This window comes from Asterias amurensis, chromosome 2 (genome assembly GCF_032118995.1).
Source record: "Asterias amurensis chromosome 2, ASM3211899v1".
NCBI classification, from domain to species: domain Eukaryota; kingdom Metazoa; phylum Echinodermata; class Asteroidea; order Forcipulatida; family Asteriidae; genus Asterias; species Asterias amurensis.
The window spans coordinates 9,258,890-9,278,300 of record NC_092649.1 but is presented as its reverse complement, the minus strand read 5'-3'; the positions used below and the strand labels follow the sequence as shown (position 1 = coordinate 9,278,300).

Here is a 19,411-nt window from a genome sequence, read left to right as displayed (position 1 = left end):
GGAATTCACCCTGACGACGAGATAAATGATTGAAACTGGAGACAGTAATTCTAACGTTAAAAATTGTATGTAATACAAAAATCAAGTTTTTATCATTAAAGTTTGCGTCATGAATTGAATTGAAGATAGCTGAAAGGACTGGAATAGTCAGTGTACATTTTTGCACTGTTAAAACGTAAGTTGTACCACCTCAAAATCTCGTAAAACTGAAATTTACAACGAGCTCAACACGAACTGGAAAACCGTCCGTGGGACTGTGGAAGTCGCCATATTGTATTTGGATTTGTTTTCATTTCGCATTTAAACACAGTTTCACTACTCATTTACGGTTTTCAAGAGCTGAAGCGCATTGTTGTTTACGTTAAGAATATATAAGAAAATAATCTATGTCAAGTTGAATCTGAAGGCCATTGAAAAACGTTTATTAATATTATAGGGGCCTAAACAGTTCCTAAATAAAATTTAAAGAAATGTAACTGTAAGTTTTTTGTATTTAAATTTAAGTTTCGTTTGACTTTTGATTGAGCATTTTGTGTAACATTTTCTTTTCTTTAAATTTAAGAATTTCATTTTTTAGTTATTTCATTTAAAACCATATTTAACTAGGGCGATCCATCTATCCAGCATCACAGAACATTTTGCGCTTCACATAAAATAATTATACAATTCACCAAAGAAAAATACTATTTTTTTTATTTATAAATAACAAACCTTTTGAGAAAGTGATAAATAAAAAGGGAAATAAGTTATGAAAATGGACAATAACATAGGACAAATGAAGGAAATAATAACACACTTTCAGCCAACCATTACTATAAAAACAAATGCAAGATTCTAACTATTTAAAGTTGTTCCATAAAAGCAAGACAAACTGCATTCCTTTCAATTCCATGGATAAATATTTATATTTAGTAGGCTAATTAAAGAAATTAAAAATTTTTTTTTAGTGTGGCAAGCTTGTTAAAAAATTAAACAAAAATAATCTTTAAAGGCACTGGACACTATTGGTTATTGTCAAAGACCAGACTTCTCAACATATGCATTAAATGAATTCGGGTCAACTCGTACCCAAGTCAACTCGTACCCAAGTCAACTCGTACCCAAGTCAACTCGTACCCAAGTCAACTTGTACCCGAGTCAACTCGTACCTGAGTCAACTCGTACCCAAGTCAACTCGCACCCAAATAAATGTTTACAATTTTTTTTTACTCGTATTGATAAATATTGTAGTTTAATTTATTTATTTATATTGTTAATCATACATTTAGCTATTCATTGTTGCAATGATTTTGTTTTCTTGGTTTTTTTTCATGTTGCATTTTTTTTTTTTACTTAGGCCCTATCGGTGGGGAAAATTAATCAGAGAACTTTTTTTTTAATATAGGCTTGTTAGAATGAATTTTTTTGGTTTTTTTTATTCGGAAAAAGATAATAAGAACTTTAGCAAAGTGTTTTGGTTGGAAAAAGTGGAACAGTATATTTGTTAAAATGTACTTGTTTGAATCGGAAAACGATAATCAGAACATAACGCAGAATTGAATGAATTCTTACCATGGAATTTTCTTTTGGGAACACTTTAACAGGAAAAACACCAAGGTAAACATGAAGGGTTGCGTTTTATACATAGTATATTTTTTCATTGAAAATAATTGGTCTCATAAGCATGGAGGTCGAAATATTTATACCTCCTTGATACGAAGAACCAGTGTGCATCTGATCTGCTCAACGCCTTTCACGGCGACCCTTCTCAACACGGGAATTTAAAAGAAACCACAATGGATCTGAATGAATATCCTAGCGGAAAAAGGCAGAAATGAGATGAACAAACATTATTAAAAACGAAATGAGCTCCATATGATGGTAGAACATCATTTTTATTTCCTATCGCTTACAAAATCACGCCGCACGGAAATTCTCCGTTTCGGCATACAACGTACGTTGTACGGTACGAAAATCACGCTGCATGGAAATTCTCCGTTTCGGCATACAACGTACGTTGTACGGTACGAGTTGACTTGGGTACGAGTTGACCTGGGTACGAGTTGACCTAGGTACGAGTTGACTTTGGTACGAGTTGACTTGGGTACAATATTTTGGGTACGAGTTGACTTGGGTACGAGTTGACTTGGGTACGAGTTGACCTGTTTCGCATTAAATAACATCCTGTGAAAATTTTAACTCAATTAGTCGTCGAAGTTGCGAGATAATAATGAAAGAAAACACACCCTTGTCACACGAAGTTGTGTGCTTTCGGATGCTTGATTTCGATACCTCAGAATCTAAATCTGAGGTCTCAAAATCAAGTTCGTGGAAAATTACTTCTTTCTCGAAAACTATGTTACTTTAGAAGGAGCCGTTTCTCACAATGTTTTATACTATCAACAGCTTTCCATTACTCGTTACCAAGTAAATTTTTGTGCTAAAAATTATTTTGAGTAATTACCAATAGTGTCCAGTGCCTTCAAAAATGAGCCAAACATTAAGCCTATACAAGTATTTAAAAATAAATATATTTGCAATGTACAGGACAATGGACAGAGGCACATATTATGCAAACTTATAAAATTTATTTTTCTCTTGGAATAAATTAAATTGTTTTTGACATTGAATTCTGCTTGATGCCGTAGTAATGTGTTCTGGTCTTTACTTGTGTCAAGAATGTTAAATTCTTCACTTTAATTTTGTTGTCGTTGTAGATGGCTGCCCATGTAAATGGTAAGGGTGGGCCGAGGGGAACCCGTAATGGGCCCCCTCGCTTGGTCAATGGGATTCCCCGCCTTCCCCCGATCAACACTCCAGCAAGTGTCATCTCCTCAAACAACAGAGACTACAGCAAGAGCAAACTAATGACACATAGAAGAGCCAAAGAAATGCAAGGCTTGCTGACGGATATTCTGTATAAGAATGCGAAAGAGGTGGAGTTAGATATCGGAGACAGTAACAGGAAAAGGCCACCAACTGCACAGAATCCACACTACCCTAAATCTGTAAGTATTTTGAGACAAAGATGTGAATCGGGTATTAATTTCATCCAATTTGTTTTGTGTTTATTTTTACCTCTTGTTTTAGGAAAACCTTCAGGTTTTTTCTCCACCACTTTTTAACTTGGTTCTGGGTAAATAATATTAATTTCTTGGGCGTGATTGGCAAATGGGGTTTCTACAAATAAAGCATGCTTTTCCCTAGATTTATTGTTTAGTTTCAATGTTAACTTTAAAATTAATCATTTAGGTTGTAATACAAATTAAAATTGTGTTAATGAATTGCTATTGCTATTATTATTTTTAAGATTAATTTTATTTAAAAAGTAGAATTTAATTAAATGTTTTATTTCATAATGAAATATAGTTTTTGTTCAAGCTGTTCCAAGTTTATTTGAGAAGGTGTTTTCTGTGTTTTGTTGTCGCTTTTCAAATCAGTCTAGTTGGCAAGTTGAATTAATTTAATTAATCTTAGGTCATAGATTTCTTAAAAGCATAAGAACATGCTTCTCAAGTTTCACTTGTAGGTGTTTATAATTTTGTTGTTGTTGCCATTTTGGTTGCTTAGTTGTTAACGCAAGTTTTATGTTTTGTTTCCTTTTCTCTTTACCCGCCTCATTTTTAAATAACAAATCCTAAAATTCAATTCTCTACCGCAAAACTCTATAAATTCTGACATCCCCTTCCCATTATTAACACTTCACCCGATTCCAAACTTCTATCTCTTGCGACTTTCACAATTTCCTTTGAGCCTCCCCCTTGAACCCTTGGTTCACCTCCGCCCATTCCCCCATATCATACATTAATATACAGATGATGAGCAAGGATCGCATGCAAAGGGTAAGTCTAGATCCCTGTCTCTTCACAGTGTGAGGTACACACGTACCTACTTAAAGCATCTTTTCACTTGACAAGAAAACACATTTCACCTGACAAACATGATATTTTCACAAGTTTGAGTCCAAACACTTTAAGAAACTTGTGGTGTTAATTGCAATTGTTCACAATTTCTTACACTTGTCTCACTGTTATACAACAATTATTTCTTTCAAATTCATAGAGTAATTCATTTTCTGTTGAAAGGAAAGAAACTGTTAGTCAAACACACACACAAAATTTCTGGTGTATACACTTTTGTCACCTCAACTCTTTTTTTCAGCACGTAAGTTGCTAAACTAAAGGAGTTAGTAAGTCAATAGTGTGAACAACTTACACAGTCTGAGAACACTAGACGCACGTCCACATTTTGTTGCAAATTACCCCAACTGATTTTACTGAAATATTTATTTGAAGTTTTGCTGAACTAACTTACTTTCATTTGCCACCAATGGACCCCAAACGGTGCCGACAAGTTTGATTTTTGATTGCTGTGAAACACATTAATTTGTCTGCCTTTTTTTGTTGTCCTGAGTTAACCCTTAACTTTATTACTGCAGGTGACCTCAATCCTCCAATATCCTCCCATTTTATTTCACTCCACACCAAATTGTTTGGACAATGGACATAGATAAAATAAGAATGCCCGACCCAGAGAAAAGCAATTGTCATTTGGACCTACAGCCATTAATCAACACAAATCCTTCATTTTGGCAAAGATGATATATTGGCAGATTTGGTAGAGTATAGACGATGTGACCCATGTTTACATTCAAACCGCCCTCTGTTGAAAACACAATGTATACGTCACGTTTCGCCGAGCAAAAAAAAGCGTAGTCATGGTAAATTTGCATACACTTTCTAGCTGGCTGCCAAAACACAAAGGTTTTGCCCGGCGGTATGCGTGCGAATCATGTTATGGCTTTCGAGTGACGTCAGAGGTCACATCGTCTATAGGCTATGGGTCAATAGTTGATCACCAAGTCCCAGGCCTTGAACTTGTCTCTCGGAGGGGCACAGCAATTTTCCTCTGGTAAGGGGCACTATTTTGAAGAAAATGTCAGTTTGTATTGGAACTTTGCAAAGGGCACCACAGCAAAAGCACAGGGCACACGGAAATTGCTATGACTGAGTGCAGCGGGTTATTTGAAGGCCTGAAATTCTAAATGGATTCCAATTTAGTCCAAATTAGGGGTGTGATTTTTTTATGGCTGTAAACCAATAAACTGACACAGTCTTTGGCCAGTGATTAACCAATGCACAATTCAACCCCAAAAAGTTTATTGGATACAAACACAAAAAAACGCACGCTCAAACACCTGCTAATTTTGTGAGTATTTAATAATATTATTCACCTCAAATCAACCCAACAGCAAAACTACCTCTTCATGAAGCAGTGTGTTGAGAACAGCCCAGTGACGTCGATGGAGTCAGAGTGGTTTCAAAACATACTTGGTCTGATACCGGACCATCTGACACAGAACACCAACATGCAGGTGTTCATCGAGGAGCTCTTTGAGGAGGTCAAGGTGGAGTGGACCAACAGTATGAAGAAGTCCATGGGTAAGTTATAATCCCTATTTTGTTTTTCTTTACCATCTCGGACGACCTGGCCTTCACTCTGGTTCAGACAAGGTTGGCCAGCAATGCATTATTTTATTTTTGGACAGCCTGAAAAACTGTTGAATGCCCTGAAGACGCCTTGTTTACTTGACCAAGTAAATTCTGTGTGCTCTATAATACAAAACAAATTACATCTGAATACCAGTGTTGTGACTAGACACTAATATGGCTGGTCGGCACTAATTAGTTCTAAAAAAGATCACTGCCAAAAATGTGGACACCCTGTTTTTCCATCCAGTCAAATTTGGACACCCAATATTGAAATCCTGGCTGAAAGATTAGCCAGTATACTGATTCAGACAGTATAGTCCTGGCAGTCTTGAGGTGTTGCTGGCGATCATGCGGTCGCAGTTTGAAGTCCAGCTCTAGTAGATTTTTTGTTCAACCCAAAATTATTTATGTGTTATAATAAATTTGATTCTTTTGATTGTTTTTCCTAGTTCAACATGTTCTAGTCAAACCGGACATCAAGGGATTAGAAAATGTGAACATTGGAGAGCTCCCTGAAGAACCACAGTAAGTGTTTATGTACCTTTTCCCTTTTTTTTTGTGCATCAATAAAAATGTATTCAAATCTTAAAAGGCCTCACTCCTGGTAGACTTGCTATTCTTTATTAAGAGTAACAATGGCCAGTGGGTTGACCAAACTTCCAAGGTTGTGAATGGTTACATAATTGTATGCAGAACTGTTTGTGTGCTGTGTAGATGCACTCACCATTTGATTGTATAATGGAGGTATACGTGATTCTTTAGGGAATAATAGAACAACAATAGCAGGTTCTTACAACTCTGAGTGTAAAAGTGTGTGTGACTTTGTGCTGTGTATGCTTTCACCAAATAAAATCATACTGCAGGCTAGCATAGGCCCTTTTCGAAACCACGGTTTCGGCTTTTGGATTTGGCTTGAGACTCGAATCCCTGAGCGCGTACATGCCAAGCGAGCCTGAGCCAAATCCAAAGCTGAAGCCGTGGTTTCAAAAACGGCCATAGTTTTATGCCGTAGCGAATGAAATTTGTAAATGTAATTTTTCGTTCTCTTGTAGGGGGTTAGATTACTCCAGACCATGGCATAACAGCTATGTCGAATCACGCGACATCATGATAAGAGCTCTACATATCACCCATCCGTCCATGCAAACTGTGCTTCGGCTCTGTCAGAACAGTCTAGGTCGCATGGTCCTGGTTGACCTTAGCGGTCAAAGATCGCAGGGACCTGTGGAGTGTGAACATCTTAAGGTAATTTCTTTTTTTTTGCAAAGTTGTGGTCACTCCGCAACTGACATTTATCAAACCTTTCGTTTGTGTAGTTTTGTTCTTCAATCAGTCTTGTGAGTTGATCTGGAAATGTTTACCAACCCCTTATCTAAAAACTGACGCTTCTTTTTCATCATCTCCACATGATGTGGTGTGTCGTAGCGGAGCGGTCTATTGCATCAAACTCAAGTTCTGATGGTTGGACCATCAGAGTGTGGGTTCAAATCCCGGTCATGACACTTTTTCAAGGCACTCAACCATAGTCGCTTATCTAAGCCCAGGTGTATAAATGGGAATCTGTGCGGGCTGAGACAGTATTTTATTGGACTAACCCATTAGCGCTAATTTAAGCAGCTTGGGGTTGTATGCTCCACAATGAGCTGAGAAAGTTAGAGGAATTGTCTAAAAATGTGCCTGATAAACAGGGATAATAGTATATTGATCTAGCTACTAGGTTATGTGTGTTATAAAATATAAGAGCAAATTATTACTTGGATATATACAGGCCTACGAACCACAGCACTAACCGCTTGTGAGGAGGTGCCTTGACTTCATTTTTAATTCCAGGAAGATAAAATAACACTTTGATTATTCTTGATTTCCAAACAGAATAATGTGATCTTGGAGTGTGAGAAGATGGAGGAGAAACAGATGCACAGTTGGTGGCCAGAGGTCCTCAACGTATTCGTGGACAGGAAGAACTTTGCAGATGTCCTTCCCGAGCAGCTGGAATCTTTTTACAACTGCACCTCTACACTTGTATCAAATCAGGTACCAATTGAGAAGTTTGCAGAAGTGTTTTTGCGTTTAGATTATGTTTTTCAAAATTTGGTATGAATAGTTAAGATTTGAATATAAAAGTTTACAGTCGGTCGGGCAATGGTCGCGCGATTGAAATCTTGACACAGCAATCATAAAAAACACAGTTTATAGGCAAGATTTTCTTCGCACGACCACCGCGCAACTGGCTATAAACCGGCCTTTACACACATCTATCATGGCTCTGCTAGGGTTAATAAGCTCATTCATTTAAAGTAACAACAAGCTTCAAAGTTGTTGCACTAAGCAGCCTTCTGTAATTGTCTTATTTGTAGTTTTTTTGGTTGTTGATAAAAATAATAAAACACTTTGACATTTTTTCATGAAACAGCTGAAAGACCTCATAGTCCGCTCTATCGATTCCTGGGTCAGCCTCTTCAATCCCGACGACAAGTCCAACCTCCCGATCTTCAAGATGGAGCTGACCTACGACAACGACAAGATGGAATTCTACCCCTACTACTCGGACCTCGAGGAATGCCTCCTCTTTATCGTGACCCAACTCACCAAGACGATGCAAAATGTCCCCACAGTGCAGTCCTGGCTGTCCGGCACTAACGATCTGAACAGCATCGACGTGGCCATCGCCGATCATATTATTGACGAGGCTAAGAAGAAACTCAAAGAGGCTTGCAAGCTGAACTTTGAGGGACCCACTCAGCATCTTCAATCCTACAGTGAGTAAATATATCTTTGTTCAACCCAAAACTTGTTAAAATTTAAGCAGTCAGTTTCCCTTGTGGCTCATTACTTATAGGCAAAGTATACCTTTGGTTTTTGGAACTGCTGGTTGTTTTAATCTAACAGTAGAACTAACCTGTGGAAATTTAGCTTCAAAAGGTGGTGTGTTTTTTGAGATATCGCCAACAAATCTAGAGTGGTTTATGTCCACACACGAAGAATAATCCGTAATTTGACTACACAATCTGAGGAAAGCATATCTGACAGTAAATGTTTGAGGATAAAAATGGATATAATTGTACATATTACCACACTACTTGGAATTGTATTGATTCCTGAATGCTTTTAATACTGTTGAAAGCTGCTGTACCTTCCCTTTCAACAGTAATGTCTAAAATCCCATGTATTGTTTGATTTCAGTGGATAGATATGAGTACCTGTGCAATGGTGAGGCGCTGACCAAAGTACAGACCTTCTTAGATGAAGAGCATTCATTTGAAGAATACTGCCAGGTGGGTACAATTTGTCCCTCGTTCTCATGAAATGGAGGAGATACAATCGCGTCAACTTTGGTGTAACACCATGTACATGAGATAGATTTGGAACTGTGTATGGTGGAGATACACAATCTAGTTGGGTTTGCAGTAATACCATGTACACGAGTAGGATTTGAAACTTTGTATGGTTGAGATACAATCTAGTTGGGTTTGCAGTAACACGATGTTCATGGGTAGCATTTGAACTTTGCATGGTAGAGATACAATCTAATAAGGTTTGCAGTAACACCATGTTCATGAGTAGGATTTGAAACTTTGCATGGTTGAGATACAATCTAGTTGGGTTTACAGTAATACCATGTTCATGAGTAGCATTTGAAATTTGCATGGTTGAGATACTGTACAATCTAGTTGGGTTTACAGTAACACCATGTACATGAGTAGTCTTTGAAACTTGCATGGTGGAGATACAATCTAGTAAGGTTTGCTGTAATACCATGTTCATGAGTAGGATTTGAAACTTTGCTTGGTGGAGATACAATCTAGTTGGGTTTGCATTAACACCATGTACGTGAGTAGTCTTTGAATCTTTGCTTGGTGGAGATACAATCTAGTAAGGTTTGCGGTAACACCATGTCTATAAGTAGGATTTGAAACTTTGCTTGGTGGAGATACAATCTAGTTGGGTTTGCATTAACACCATGTACCGGGGTAGTCTTTGAAACTTTGCTTGGTGGAGATACAATCTAGTAAGGTTTGCAGTAACACCCATGTACATGAGAAGGATTTGAAACTTTGCTTGGTGGAAATACAATCTAGTAAGGTTTGCAGTAACACCAAGTATGTGAGTAGCATTTGAAACTTTGCTTGGTGGAGATACAATCTATACCAAATTAGTATACATGAGTAGGTAACTCCTTGTGCATGATTAGTAGGATTTGAAATTTGCATGTTGGAGATTTTGAAGTAAAATTTGCAATAACACTATTTACATGAGTTTGATTTGAAACTTTGCATGAGGATGCAACCTAAAATTATAATAATATTATTTTGTTTTCCCCTCAGCTGATTGAAGAGTTCCGTAGTAAGGCCCGAGAGATCATGTTGCAGGATAGTATCATTCATTTTGAGATGGTTCGGCTCGACTGTGAGGACCTTAAGAGGGGACTCGCGGAGAAATCAAGAAGTTTTGGCGACTTGCTCCTCGATAGAATGGCTTCCGACCACTGGAAAGAAAACGAAAAGTATGCTGTAGCTCTGTATATTATTTTAACCAGAATACCTGTTTTATTTTTTATGTTGTCACATCAGTGCAAAATATGTATCTCAATTTTGCAAAATCGCTAATTCTTGCATGAAAATGATCCAATTCAGTAACGTTGTATCTCAGCACATACTTGTTTTGTGTCTATATTTGGCTATTTTAGACAAGAAACAATGTTTTGACAATTTCTAACTCTCGCACAATGTAAGTGCAGCGACATGCATGTTGGTGACACCCCACATGGTTCCAAGCAAAGACCCTTATAAATGAAAAGTGAAATCAACACTAAGGTACCAGTGCCTCAAAAAACAACCATAAAAATAGTCCATGTAGGGACTTGAAACAAGCCACAACACAGACTGGATGAAGGTGCATTTTCCGTTGTCTTGTTGGGATAATGTCTATAGTGTGATGTCACATCGCTGTTTTGACCTTGGCGCTCAATCTTTTGGGGATGAAATTCATTAATTTTTCACATTTCAAAACCATTACAAAAACCTGTTTTACTCGATTATGTATAGTCATTACACACCAGATTACCTTTCTATAACGATACTTTTGTTTAGTTTCATCTTCAAAGAGACATATTCTGCAAATAATCATACTGTTTTGGGGGTAATAACCCAACTCTACAGCATATGCAACGAGTTTGAGACCATCAAGGAGCGAGCCCTGAAGGTCCCTGAGGAGTCCGGTGAGATGATGGAGATGATTGCCTACGTTGAGAAGGCTCGTATCGGCGGCATCCAGGCCCTGAACGGTCGAATCAATGAGAGCAAACAGAAGATGAACTACCTCCTGGATGTCTACTTCTTCTCCCAGGAACATATAGACCTCAACTGTACGGTCTTAATGTGGCCTAAGAATATCCAACCCGTATTTGATGAAAATGACGAGGTGAGTTGTTTGAAACTGAATCTCCTGATGATGACTAGAGCAAGCTAGTTAAAACACTTATATTGGAGCACTTTACTGTGGAAGAGTAGGGGTTAACCCGATGTTTCTGGTTCATAGACAACACCCCTGTTTCTTGTTTACAAGCTTCCTCCAGCTTGCGAGCTACAGTGAATTAGCTCACTTATGAGGCATCCTTGGTTTCAATACCAGAAGTAAATGATAATAGTAAAATTATTGACTTTTTATTCTTGATGTTTAAAAATCCAACGTTTGTAAATTTACATTTTATTTGTGTAGCTTGTGGAAGCCTCCAAGAGGAAGGGAGAGCGGGAACTTCTGGAGAAACGAGAGAAGGTAATGGTGGAATTGGACAAGATCCGCAAGAGAGTGGCGGAGTTTGCCGAGTACGGAGAGCTTGATATGATGGTACAGTACGTCAACGACGTCCGCGCAGTACAGAAGAGGATCGCTGAGGCTCAAGAAAACATCAACTTCATCAATAAGGTAATTGGGGGACTTTTAAGTGACTCTAGGTGTCAGCAGTTATACAAGAATTATATTAACATTTAACACAAACTTATAAAAAACAAATCACACTTTCTACAGAAAATTTACACCAAATCAGGAATGTTTATAACTTGCAGTAAACAGAAGTTTCTCAATATGTGTTGAATGAGTGAAAGTCACGATGATGCTGGGTAGCTTGTTCCATAAGACTGTTGCAGTGGGAAAAAATGTGAGCGGCAGTTTGAGTCTTACATTATCAGCGAGTTCCGCAGAAAATAGATGTGAAATTTTGCGTCGGGGATAAAGAATTTTATTTGAATGATATGTTGTTGGTTCACAGGAGGAGAAGCTGTTCAAGTGGGACGCTACAACTTACCCTGAGGTGGATGAGATCGCTGTTGCCATTGAGCCTTTCATGAAGCTCTTTAGTCTGGTCGTCAAATGGCAGCGAGCTGAAAAGAAGTAAGTATGACATCAGCAACCAGGGACCAGTTTCATAAAGCTGCAAAAGGATTGCCCGATAAGCGGAAATCAGTGTTTGGTTTGTCAGATGGAAGTTTGGCTGGGAGCTTGTTTCTGCTAAGTGAGATTCGTCTGTTCTTAGCAGAATTGGAAGCTTTGGCAGCTTGTTAAACTTTATCCAAGTTTGTCAATATCCTCAACATAAAATAATTGTTTGCAATGAGGGTTTTTTCGGCTTAAAGGCAGTGGACACTATTGGTAAATGTCAAAGAGCAGTCTTCCCACTTGTTTTTTTCCCAACATATTCATAAAATAATAAACCTGTGAAAATTTGAGCTCAATCGGTCGTCGTAGTTGCGAGATGAAAATAAAACACCCTTGTCACACGAAATTGTGTGCTTTCAGATGCTTGATTTCGAGACCTCAAATTTTAAATCTGAGGTCTTGAAATCAAATTCGTGGAAAACCTACTTCTTTAAAAACTACGTTGAGATATTTCTTGCAATGTTTTATACTATCAACCTGTCCCCATTACTCATTACCAAGAAAGGTTTTATGTTAATAATTATTTTGAGTAATTACCAATAGTGTCCACTGCCTTTAAGGTGCTCTATCAAATTGGGCTCAGCATACCAGTCACAAATTTGACCGGTGACTTGGTAGTTTGGCTGCCAACCATATTCTGGTAAGCATAATTTTGTTATGCTTAGGTACTTTTTGTGCTTAAGCAACTCTATCAAATTGTGCCCCCTTTTTAACGACATTGTCATCTTTATAAGAATCATGGTGGAAGGATAATAGCCTAAAAATTGCGTTGACACCATTTAGATAAATCTCTGATGAGTGATTGAGAGTTGGAATCCAGCATTTTCCTGACAACGGATATAGTATACTGTCTGAAATGCTGATCTCTCCGGTTCATCTCAGAACCACCATCACTCAAAAAATATTTATCTACATGGTGTTACTGCAAATTTCTTATGTCTAAAATTGCTATTTTGCAACTAACCTTTTAAAACCTTCTTCAACAGATGGATGGACGGAGCCTTCATGGAGCTGGACTCGGAGTCCATCGGGAACGAAGCGGACGACTACTGGAGAGACATCTACAAGACCACAAAAGTCTTCATCAACCAGAAGAAGAAGCGAGATGCCGAGAAAGCCAAGGCGGCCCCGCCCAAGAAGAAGAGGATCGGGGATGAGGCTGAGGAGCCTGAAGAGAAGAAAGAGGAAGAGGAAGAAGGTGGGGCTGCACTGAAGGTGTGCAACGTAGTCCAAGAGCAGATTAAGGAGTTCCAGGTAATTCAAGTTTCTATTTTATTACGGTTCTTTAAAACAAAATTAAACTAGTTGTTTTTTATATGCTTGCTATGAAACATTGTTATACAGTATTGGTAGAGCTGACAAAAATACGCTTATGGGTGTCATGCTTTATGTGCTCAACCATGTACCTGAGCCCATTGTACAAGCCAGGAGAAAATAGTGAAAACCAGTGTCCCTAATTTTGGTTGTAACATGCAACTCAAATCGGCTTTTCACTTTCATTTGAGAGGGATATATTTCGTACAAAAAATGGTTTCATAAGCAGTAAGCTTTCAGACTCAATATAATGGATAATGTGGGTGCGTTCGATTGGCTTCCCCCTGTTGACCCTGCGGTGCTCATTCGCTTGAGCCCCTGACAAGAGCTAATCGAACGATCACTCACCCTCAGACCGGGGGTGACCCAGGGAAGCTAATCGAACGTACCTTGTGTCTATACTTACCAATCCTGTGTTTTCCTATCCAATTAAGGGATTTTGTAACTATTTTTTAACTTGATCATCCGTCCTATGGATGAGATAAGGAATCCATGCACTGGAGGTGTTATTTCTTTCACATCTTTAACATTGGACTAACCGCTTTCACCCTTTTGTCTCACAGGAATTCATTCCGACCATTGCCATCATGTGCAACCCTGGTATTCGTACTCGTCACTGGAGTCAGATGTCGGACATCGCTGGATTTGATCTGACTCCAGACTCTGGGACTACGCTCCGCAAAGTCCTGAAACTCAGCTTGGATCCATATATGGAGAAGTTTGAGTCCATCAGTGCAGCTGCTAGCAAGGTCAGATTCTCCCTGAAACCACACCACTAGGTTTAACAGTCTTTCTTTTTTTGTCATAAGCAGAGGTTTGCTTGACTTACCTGCAATCAGGGATGGTTTGCAAATTTACATTTATATTTATATTTATTTAATTTCTCGGGAATAAAAAGTACAATAATGCACATTAATTAGGTTAAAAACATTGAAAAATACAGCAGAGAGGAATTTAAATACACTAGGTTAAAAACATTTAATAATACAGCAGAGAGCAATTTAAGTACAGTAAAGAAAAGGAAACAGCTGGAGCCCGAAGGATTGCCTAAAAGAAACACAGTTCCTGTCGAGACGCTCTCCTCAAATGACTGTACAAGTTTTGCGCATTTTGAAAAAGAGAAAGCAACTCAAACTGATACTATATTTTTCTGTGACTTAAAATATTCTTTTTAAGTACTATTTATACAAAAAAACGTGAAAAAATCATTGTGTCAGTGCAAAAAACTCCTTAAAATCGCACTCCTGAAATAGCACATTAAATGCACTTGAGTTTGAAATTGTCAAAACTTAAAACCCAGATTTGCACACAAAACATTTTTGCACGGAGCATTGTTATGTGAGATACTTGGAAATTCAACATTTTTGCACTGATGCGACAATGCGACAATATGCATGAACATTAGAAACAGTAAAAGTACTTCATCATTGCATGTTGTTATATAAGAGATAAAAAAATGTCCATTTTAAAAAACAAGTTTATAAACATTATTAAGTAATCGAGACATCTTGTCATCCCTTTTACAGGAGTATTCGTTGGAGAAGGCCATGAGTAAGATGGCTGAGGAATGGGACCAGATCCAGTTCACTCTGACGACGTACCGAGACACAGGGGTCAAGATCTTAGCCTCAGTGGATGATATCCAGACCATGCTGGATGACCAGATCGTCAAGACGCAGACTATGCGTGGATCGCCGTTCATTAAACCGTTTGAGAAGGAGATCAAGGTAGGGTTTGCAATGACACCACAATCTAGAAAGACCAAGTAAAGCCCGGTTCATACTTCCTGCGAATACGAATGCAATACGAATGTTGACATAATAAATTCACAATAATTTGCAGCGGTTGAGTTGTGCTCAACTCTCTAGAGAATATCGTTGTGAAAACAGAGGTGTTACAGCAAGTTCACGTCAAATTCGCAATGCAGGAAGTATGAACGAGGCTTTAAGCAAGCAAGTAAAGTAACTGGCCTTTAGCAACAGCCTCCAGAGGCAATATAAATCTATTATGTGCATAAGAATTAAATCTATTCTTCTGACTCTGACCATCCACTACATGCCAATTTCCAAACCAGAAGTAAACGGTGTTTTTTTTCGCAAAGAAGGTTCAGAACATGTTGATACCTCAGCTCATTTGCTTCGTCAGCTATTAAATGGTACAAAAAGCGGTTGGAGCGATGATCTGTCGTATGGCTGGCTCTGATCCACTTATTACCAAATTTTATTTTTATTATTATGATTATCATTATTTATTGCTATGTATGGGTTTTACTAATTATTTGAGTATTTTTTAAATAAAAAATAGAATTTTTTTTCCGTTACTGATTGTTACTGAACGATTTGTATTAATTTGTTTTTCTCAACACAAGGAATGGGAGGAGAAGCTGCTCAGAGTTCAAGAGACAATCGACGAGTGGCTGAAGGTACAATCACAGTGGCTGTACCTGGAGCCCATCTTCAGCTCGGAAGATATCATGCAACAGATGCCAGAAGAAGGCCGTTGGTTCCAGACAGTGGATCGCAACTGGAAGGAGATCATGAAACACACAGTCAAGGACCCCAAGGTAGGTCCTGGGGTCGATTTCACAAAGAGTTAGGATTAGATAGGAGATATTAAAAATGTATGGCAAGTCCTTAGTTAGGAAGAGTAACTCGTCCTAACTCTTTGTGAAATCCACCCCTGGAATTTGATTTTTTTTCCCCTCAAGTTTAAAGGGAAGGTACACGTTTGGTAATTGTCAAAGACCAGTCTTTTCACTTGGTGTATCCCAACATAGTCATAAAATAACAAGCCTGTGAAAATTTGAGCTAAATTGGTCATTAAAGCTGCGAGAAAATGATGAGAGAAAAAAACACCCTTGTTGGACGAATTTGTGTGCTTTCAGACAGGAATAAAAGACTTCTTTAGTGAGAAATTACCTCTTTCTCAAAATCTATGCTACTTCAGAGGGAGCCATTTCTCACAGTGTTTTATACTAACAACAGCTCTCCAATGCTCGTCACTAAGTCAGTTTTTCAGTTAATATTTATTTTGAGTAATTACCAAACGTGTACCAATTCCCTTTAAGCTGAAGCTGCAAAGCACAAAATTCTGCTTAGCAAATTTCTTGGCTAAGCAAGAAATGACCAAGGTTCCAGTTACAGCAATGGTAACTGTATGATGTTCTGGCTGGGAATCTATTTTTGCTAGGAAAACAATTTTTTGTGCTAAGCAATTTTTATTGTGCTGACAGGCTTTATGAAAACGGGTCCAGTTTGTTCGGCCAAATCTGGTAAGGCATTTGATGGCAGCAGCCTTCAGTAACAGCGTGCTGGAACCATGTAGTATCCATGACAAATATTAGCATCAAGACATCAGTGTTGAATGATTTCTTTAAATGTCAATGTTGATTCTCTTTGTAGGTCCTGGCAGCTACTTCCTTGACCGGCATCTTAGGGAAGCTGGTTGACAGCAATGATCTTCTTGACAAAATCTTGAAGGGCCTGAATGCCTACCTTGAGAAGAAGAGACTCTTCTTCCCACGGTGAGTAGAATTATTATTTTTTTTTTGGGGGGGGGGGCTTTGGTATACAATAGTTGCTAATGGTATGATAATTTTCCTTTTGATAGAATCATTAAGTGTTCCTGACATTGCATTCCTTCGGGTATCCACATTTTATTCTGATCGTCTTGATAATAAAGAATAATAATAAAGAACACTTAGAAGAGCGCCGATATCCACCTAAAGAAGACGCTCATGGCGCTTCAGGAGAGAAATCACTCGCTGTAATTTTCAATAAAGTTTGAAAGTTTCCCCTCTCTCTTTTTGTAGCTTCTTCTTTCTTTCCAACGATGAGATGCTGGAGATCCTCTCAGAGACCAAAGACCCGCTCCGTGTCCAGCCCCATCTCAAGAAATGCTTTGAGGGTATTGCCAAGCTGGAGTTCCTTCCCAACCTGGACATCATCTCCATGTTCAGTAGCGAGGGGGAGAAGGTAGCGATGTCTTCGGTCATCTCCACGGTGGAGGCGAGAGGCGCCGTGGAGAAGTGGCTTCTTCAGGTTCAAGACGTCATGCTCATCAGCGTGAAGGACGTCGTGGAGAGATCACACAAGGTAGGACTATATCCTGAGTTCTTAGTGCGATTTTACTATATTTTGTTTAAAGGCTGTAATTCTGGTTTTGTAAATATATTTTTGCTTTTAACTTTTAGGCCTGTTTGTATTTTTACTTGTGTATATATTTTTATCACTGTGACCCTTTCAGCTACTACTGCTGGTAAATTTATCTTTGAATAAAAAGTATTTAAAAAAATAATTAAAACAATTTGAAAGAGTAATTCATGGGGGAGTTTTGCTGTTATCAGTCTGAATATAGCACTTGATTAGTTATTATGTATTTTTTGGTAATGAAACCAAGCATGCCTCATAAGTGAACTTAATCAAGGTTGCAAGCCTGAGTAAAACATGTGTAAAGCAACGGTGCTTAAATCAATCAGCAAAGGGAGAAAGAAATATTTAACACCACATCTAAACTTTTAGTTTTGTATTTCAGTTGATGCACAAAGTCTCTGAGAGGTTCTGGGTTTAGAATAATGGCAAACCAAGAACCACAAACCATATTTTTTATAGAAATGTTCACCTTTTTCAAAACTCATCACTGTAAACAAGATATTCTTTAAGAATTGCTAATATCTCATTTATCCAGGCCTACGCCATCGAAGCCCGCGAGGATTGGGTTCAAGAGTGGCCAGGACAAGTTGTCCTGTGCGTCTCCCAGATCTACTGGACAACAGAGGTGCACGAGGCTGTCCAAGGCGGGCCCCAGGGTCTCAGAGATTACTACGACAAGCTTGAGAACCAGTTGCAGGATATCGTGGCCTTGGTTCGGGGCAAGCTCTCCAAACAGACACGTATAACAATGGGGGCGCTTGTCACCATCGACGTACACGCTCGTGATGTAGTCTTGGACATGGCGGAAAAAGGTACATACAGGAGTAGTAGTATTTTAATAGATGTGAAAATTGCATCTAGGATAATTGATTAAGAACAAATATTTGTGTTTAGCACTGTATAGTCAGTGTGAGGCGGTAAAAAATCCACGGGCATATGCACGGTTAAAAATGCTTGACATATGCACTTTTAATGCAAGGGTTAAGAATTTTCAAGAAGGAACAATTTCATAAGAACTCTTTTTGAGGAAATGGAATTAGCTGTTGCAAACTGTTCATTAAACAATTTCATAAGTACTCTTTTTGAGAAAATGGAATTAGCTGTTGCAAACTGTTTATTAAACAGTTTTATAAGTACTCTTTTTGAGAAAATGGTATTAGCTGTTGCAAATTGCATACCAACCTATTAAAGGACCTATGGTTTTGGGGTTTTATTTGTGTGTATTTTATTCTGTATATAATATGAATGTTTGTAATGCAATGTTGTACTAAATTTTGCCTACTTGTTTAACTGTTGCTATTTTTGCTAGTACTTTTATCCTGTATTTTAATGTTTTTCTTGGCTGTACAGCGCTATGAAATAGTGTTAAAGCGCTTTATAAATGCATATAAGTTAAGTTTAAGTTTAATGCACACAAAAATAGTAAATGGCTTGACATTTCGAGCAGAGTCTTTCGCGAAGGTGTGTTGTGTTGCCTTTTAGCCTATGGGAAAGACTCTGCTAGGGTAGAAACGTAAGACCATTTACTATTAGTTTTGCAGATTCTTACTAGGATTTTTGTGGAAATATTTAACTATGTTTGCTCTTCTCTTTATACAGGTGTTGAGAATGAGAATGACTTCAATTGGTTGGCTCAGCTCCGATATTATTGGGAGAATAATACCGTCATGGTACGCATTACCAACTCACTGGTGAAGTACGCCTACGAGTACCTGGGAAATTCATTCAGGTAAAAAGAACACAAGTTTGAACAATTATTTATTATGCTTGAATTCTGGCCTGTTCAGTCGTGAAACTTGTCTCCTTGAGCAAGGCAATTTATCATAATTGCTTCTACTCCACCCAGGAGTACAAATGGGTACCGGCGAGAGCTGGGGAGTAAAGGCCAAGTCATACAGGCCTCGATAACGAGGATGAAAACGAGAACGATAACAATGCATGCCCTCGATTGGTTGAATGAGCGTGGGCGTATTCTGCGTGGAGTAATTCAACCAATAGAATGGGTTCTCTTTGCATCGTTATCGTTATCGTTTTCGTTGG

The 19,411-nt window shown here is 38.3% G+C and overlaps 1 protein-coding gene across 3 annotated transcripts in view; it reads left to right on the top strand.

The window, feature by feature from the left end:
• Window positions 1–21: 21 nt before the first annotated feature.
• LOC139952183 (dynein axonemal heavy chain 12-like) overlaps window positions 22–19,411 on the top strand; it is a 62,338-nt gene continuing 42,948 nt past the window's right edge. For 2 of the 3 annotated variants that reach the window (XM_071951227.1, XM_071951219.1), the window contains exons 1-21: window positions 22–175; window positions 2,697–2,987; window positions 3,795–3,821; window positions 5,231–5,420; window positions 5,921–5,996; window positions 6,524–6,716; window positions 7,344–7,505; window positions 7,885–8,230; window positions 8,655–8,746; window positions 9,797–9,975; window positions 10,631–10,892; window positions 11,190–11,396; window positions 11,740–11,861; window positions 12,893–13,160; window positions 13,784–13,969; window positions 14,747–14,947; window positions 15,589–15,783; window positions 16,622–16,743; window positions 17,032–17,314; window positions 17,907–18,183; window positions 18,971–19,100. In XM_071951227.1, the coding sequence (XP_071807328.1) occupies window positions 2,697–2,987; window positions 3,795–3,821; window positions 5,231–5,420; window positions 5,921–5,996; window positions 6,524–6,716; window positions 7,344–7,505; window positions 7,885–8,230; window positions 8,655–8,746; window positions 9,797–9,975; window positions 10,631–10,892; window positions 11,190–11,396; window positions 11,740–11,861; window positions 12,893–13,160; window positions 13,784–13,969; window positions 14,747–14,947; window positions 15,589–15,783; window positions 16,622–16,743; window positions 17,032–17,314; window positions 17,907–18,183; window positions 18,971–19,100 (3,809 nt within the window). In that variant the 5' untranslated portion in view covers window positions 22–175. The remainder of the gene's footprint in view (window positions 176–2,696; window positions 2,988–3,794; window positions 3,822–5,230; window positions 5,421–5,920; window positions 5,997–6,523; window positions 6,717–7,343; window positions 7,506–7,884; window positions 8,231–8,654; window positions 8,747–9,796; window positions 9,976–10,630; window positions 10,893–11,189; window positions 11,397–11,739; window positions 11,862–12,892; window positions 13,161–13,783; window positions 13,970–14,746; window positions 14,948–15,588; window positions 15,784–16,621; window positions 16,744–17,031; window positions 17,315–17,906; window positions 18,184–18,970; window positions 19,101–19,411) is intronic. The other variant, XM_071951238.1, reaches the window with a different exon arrangement.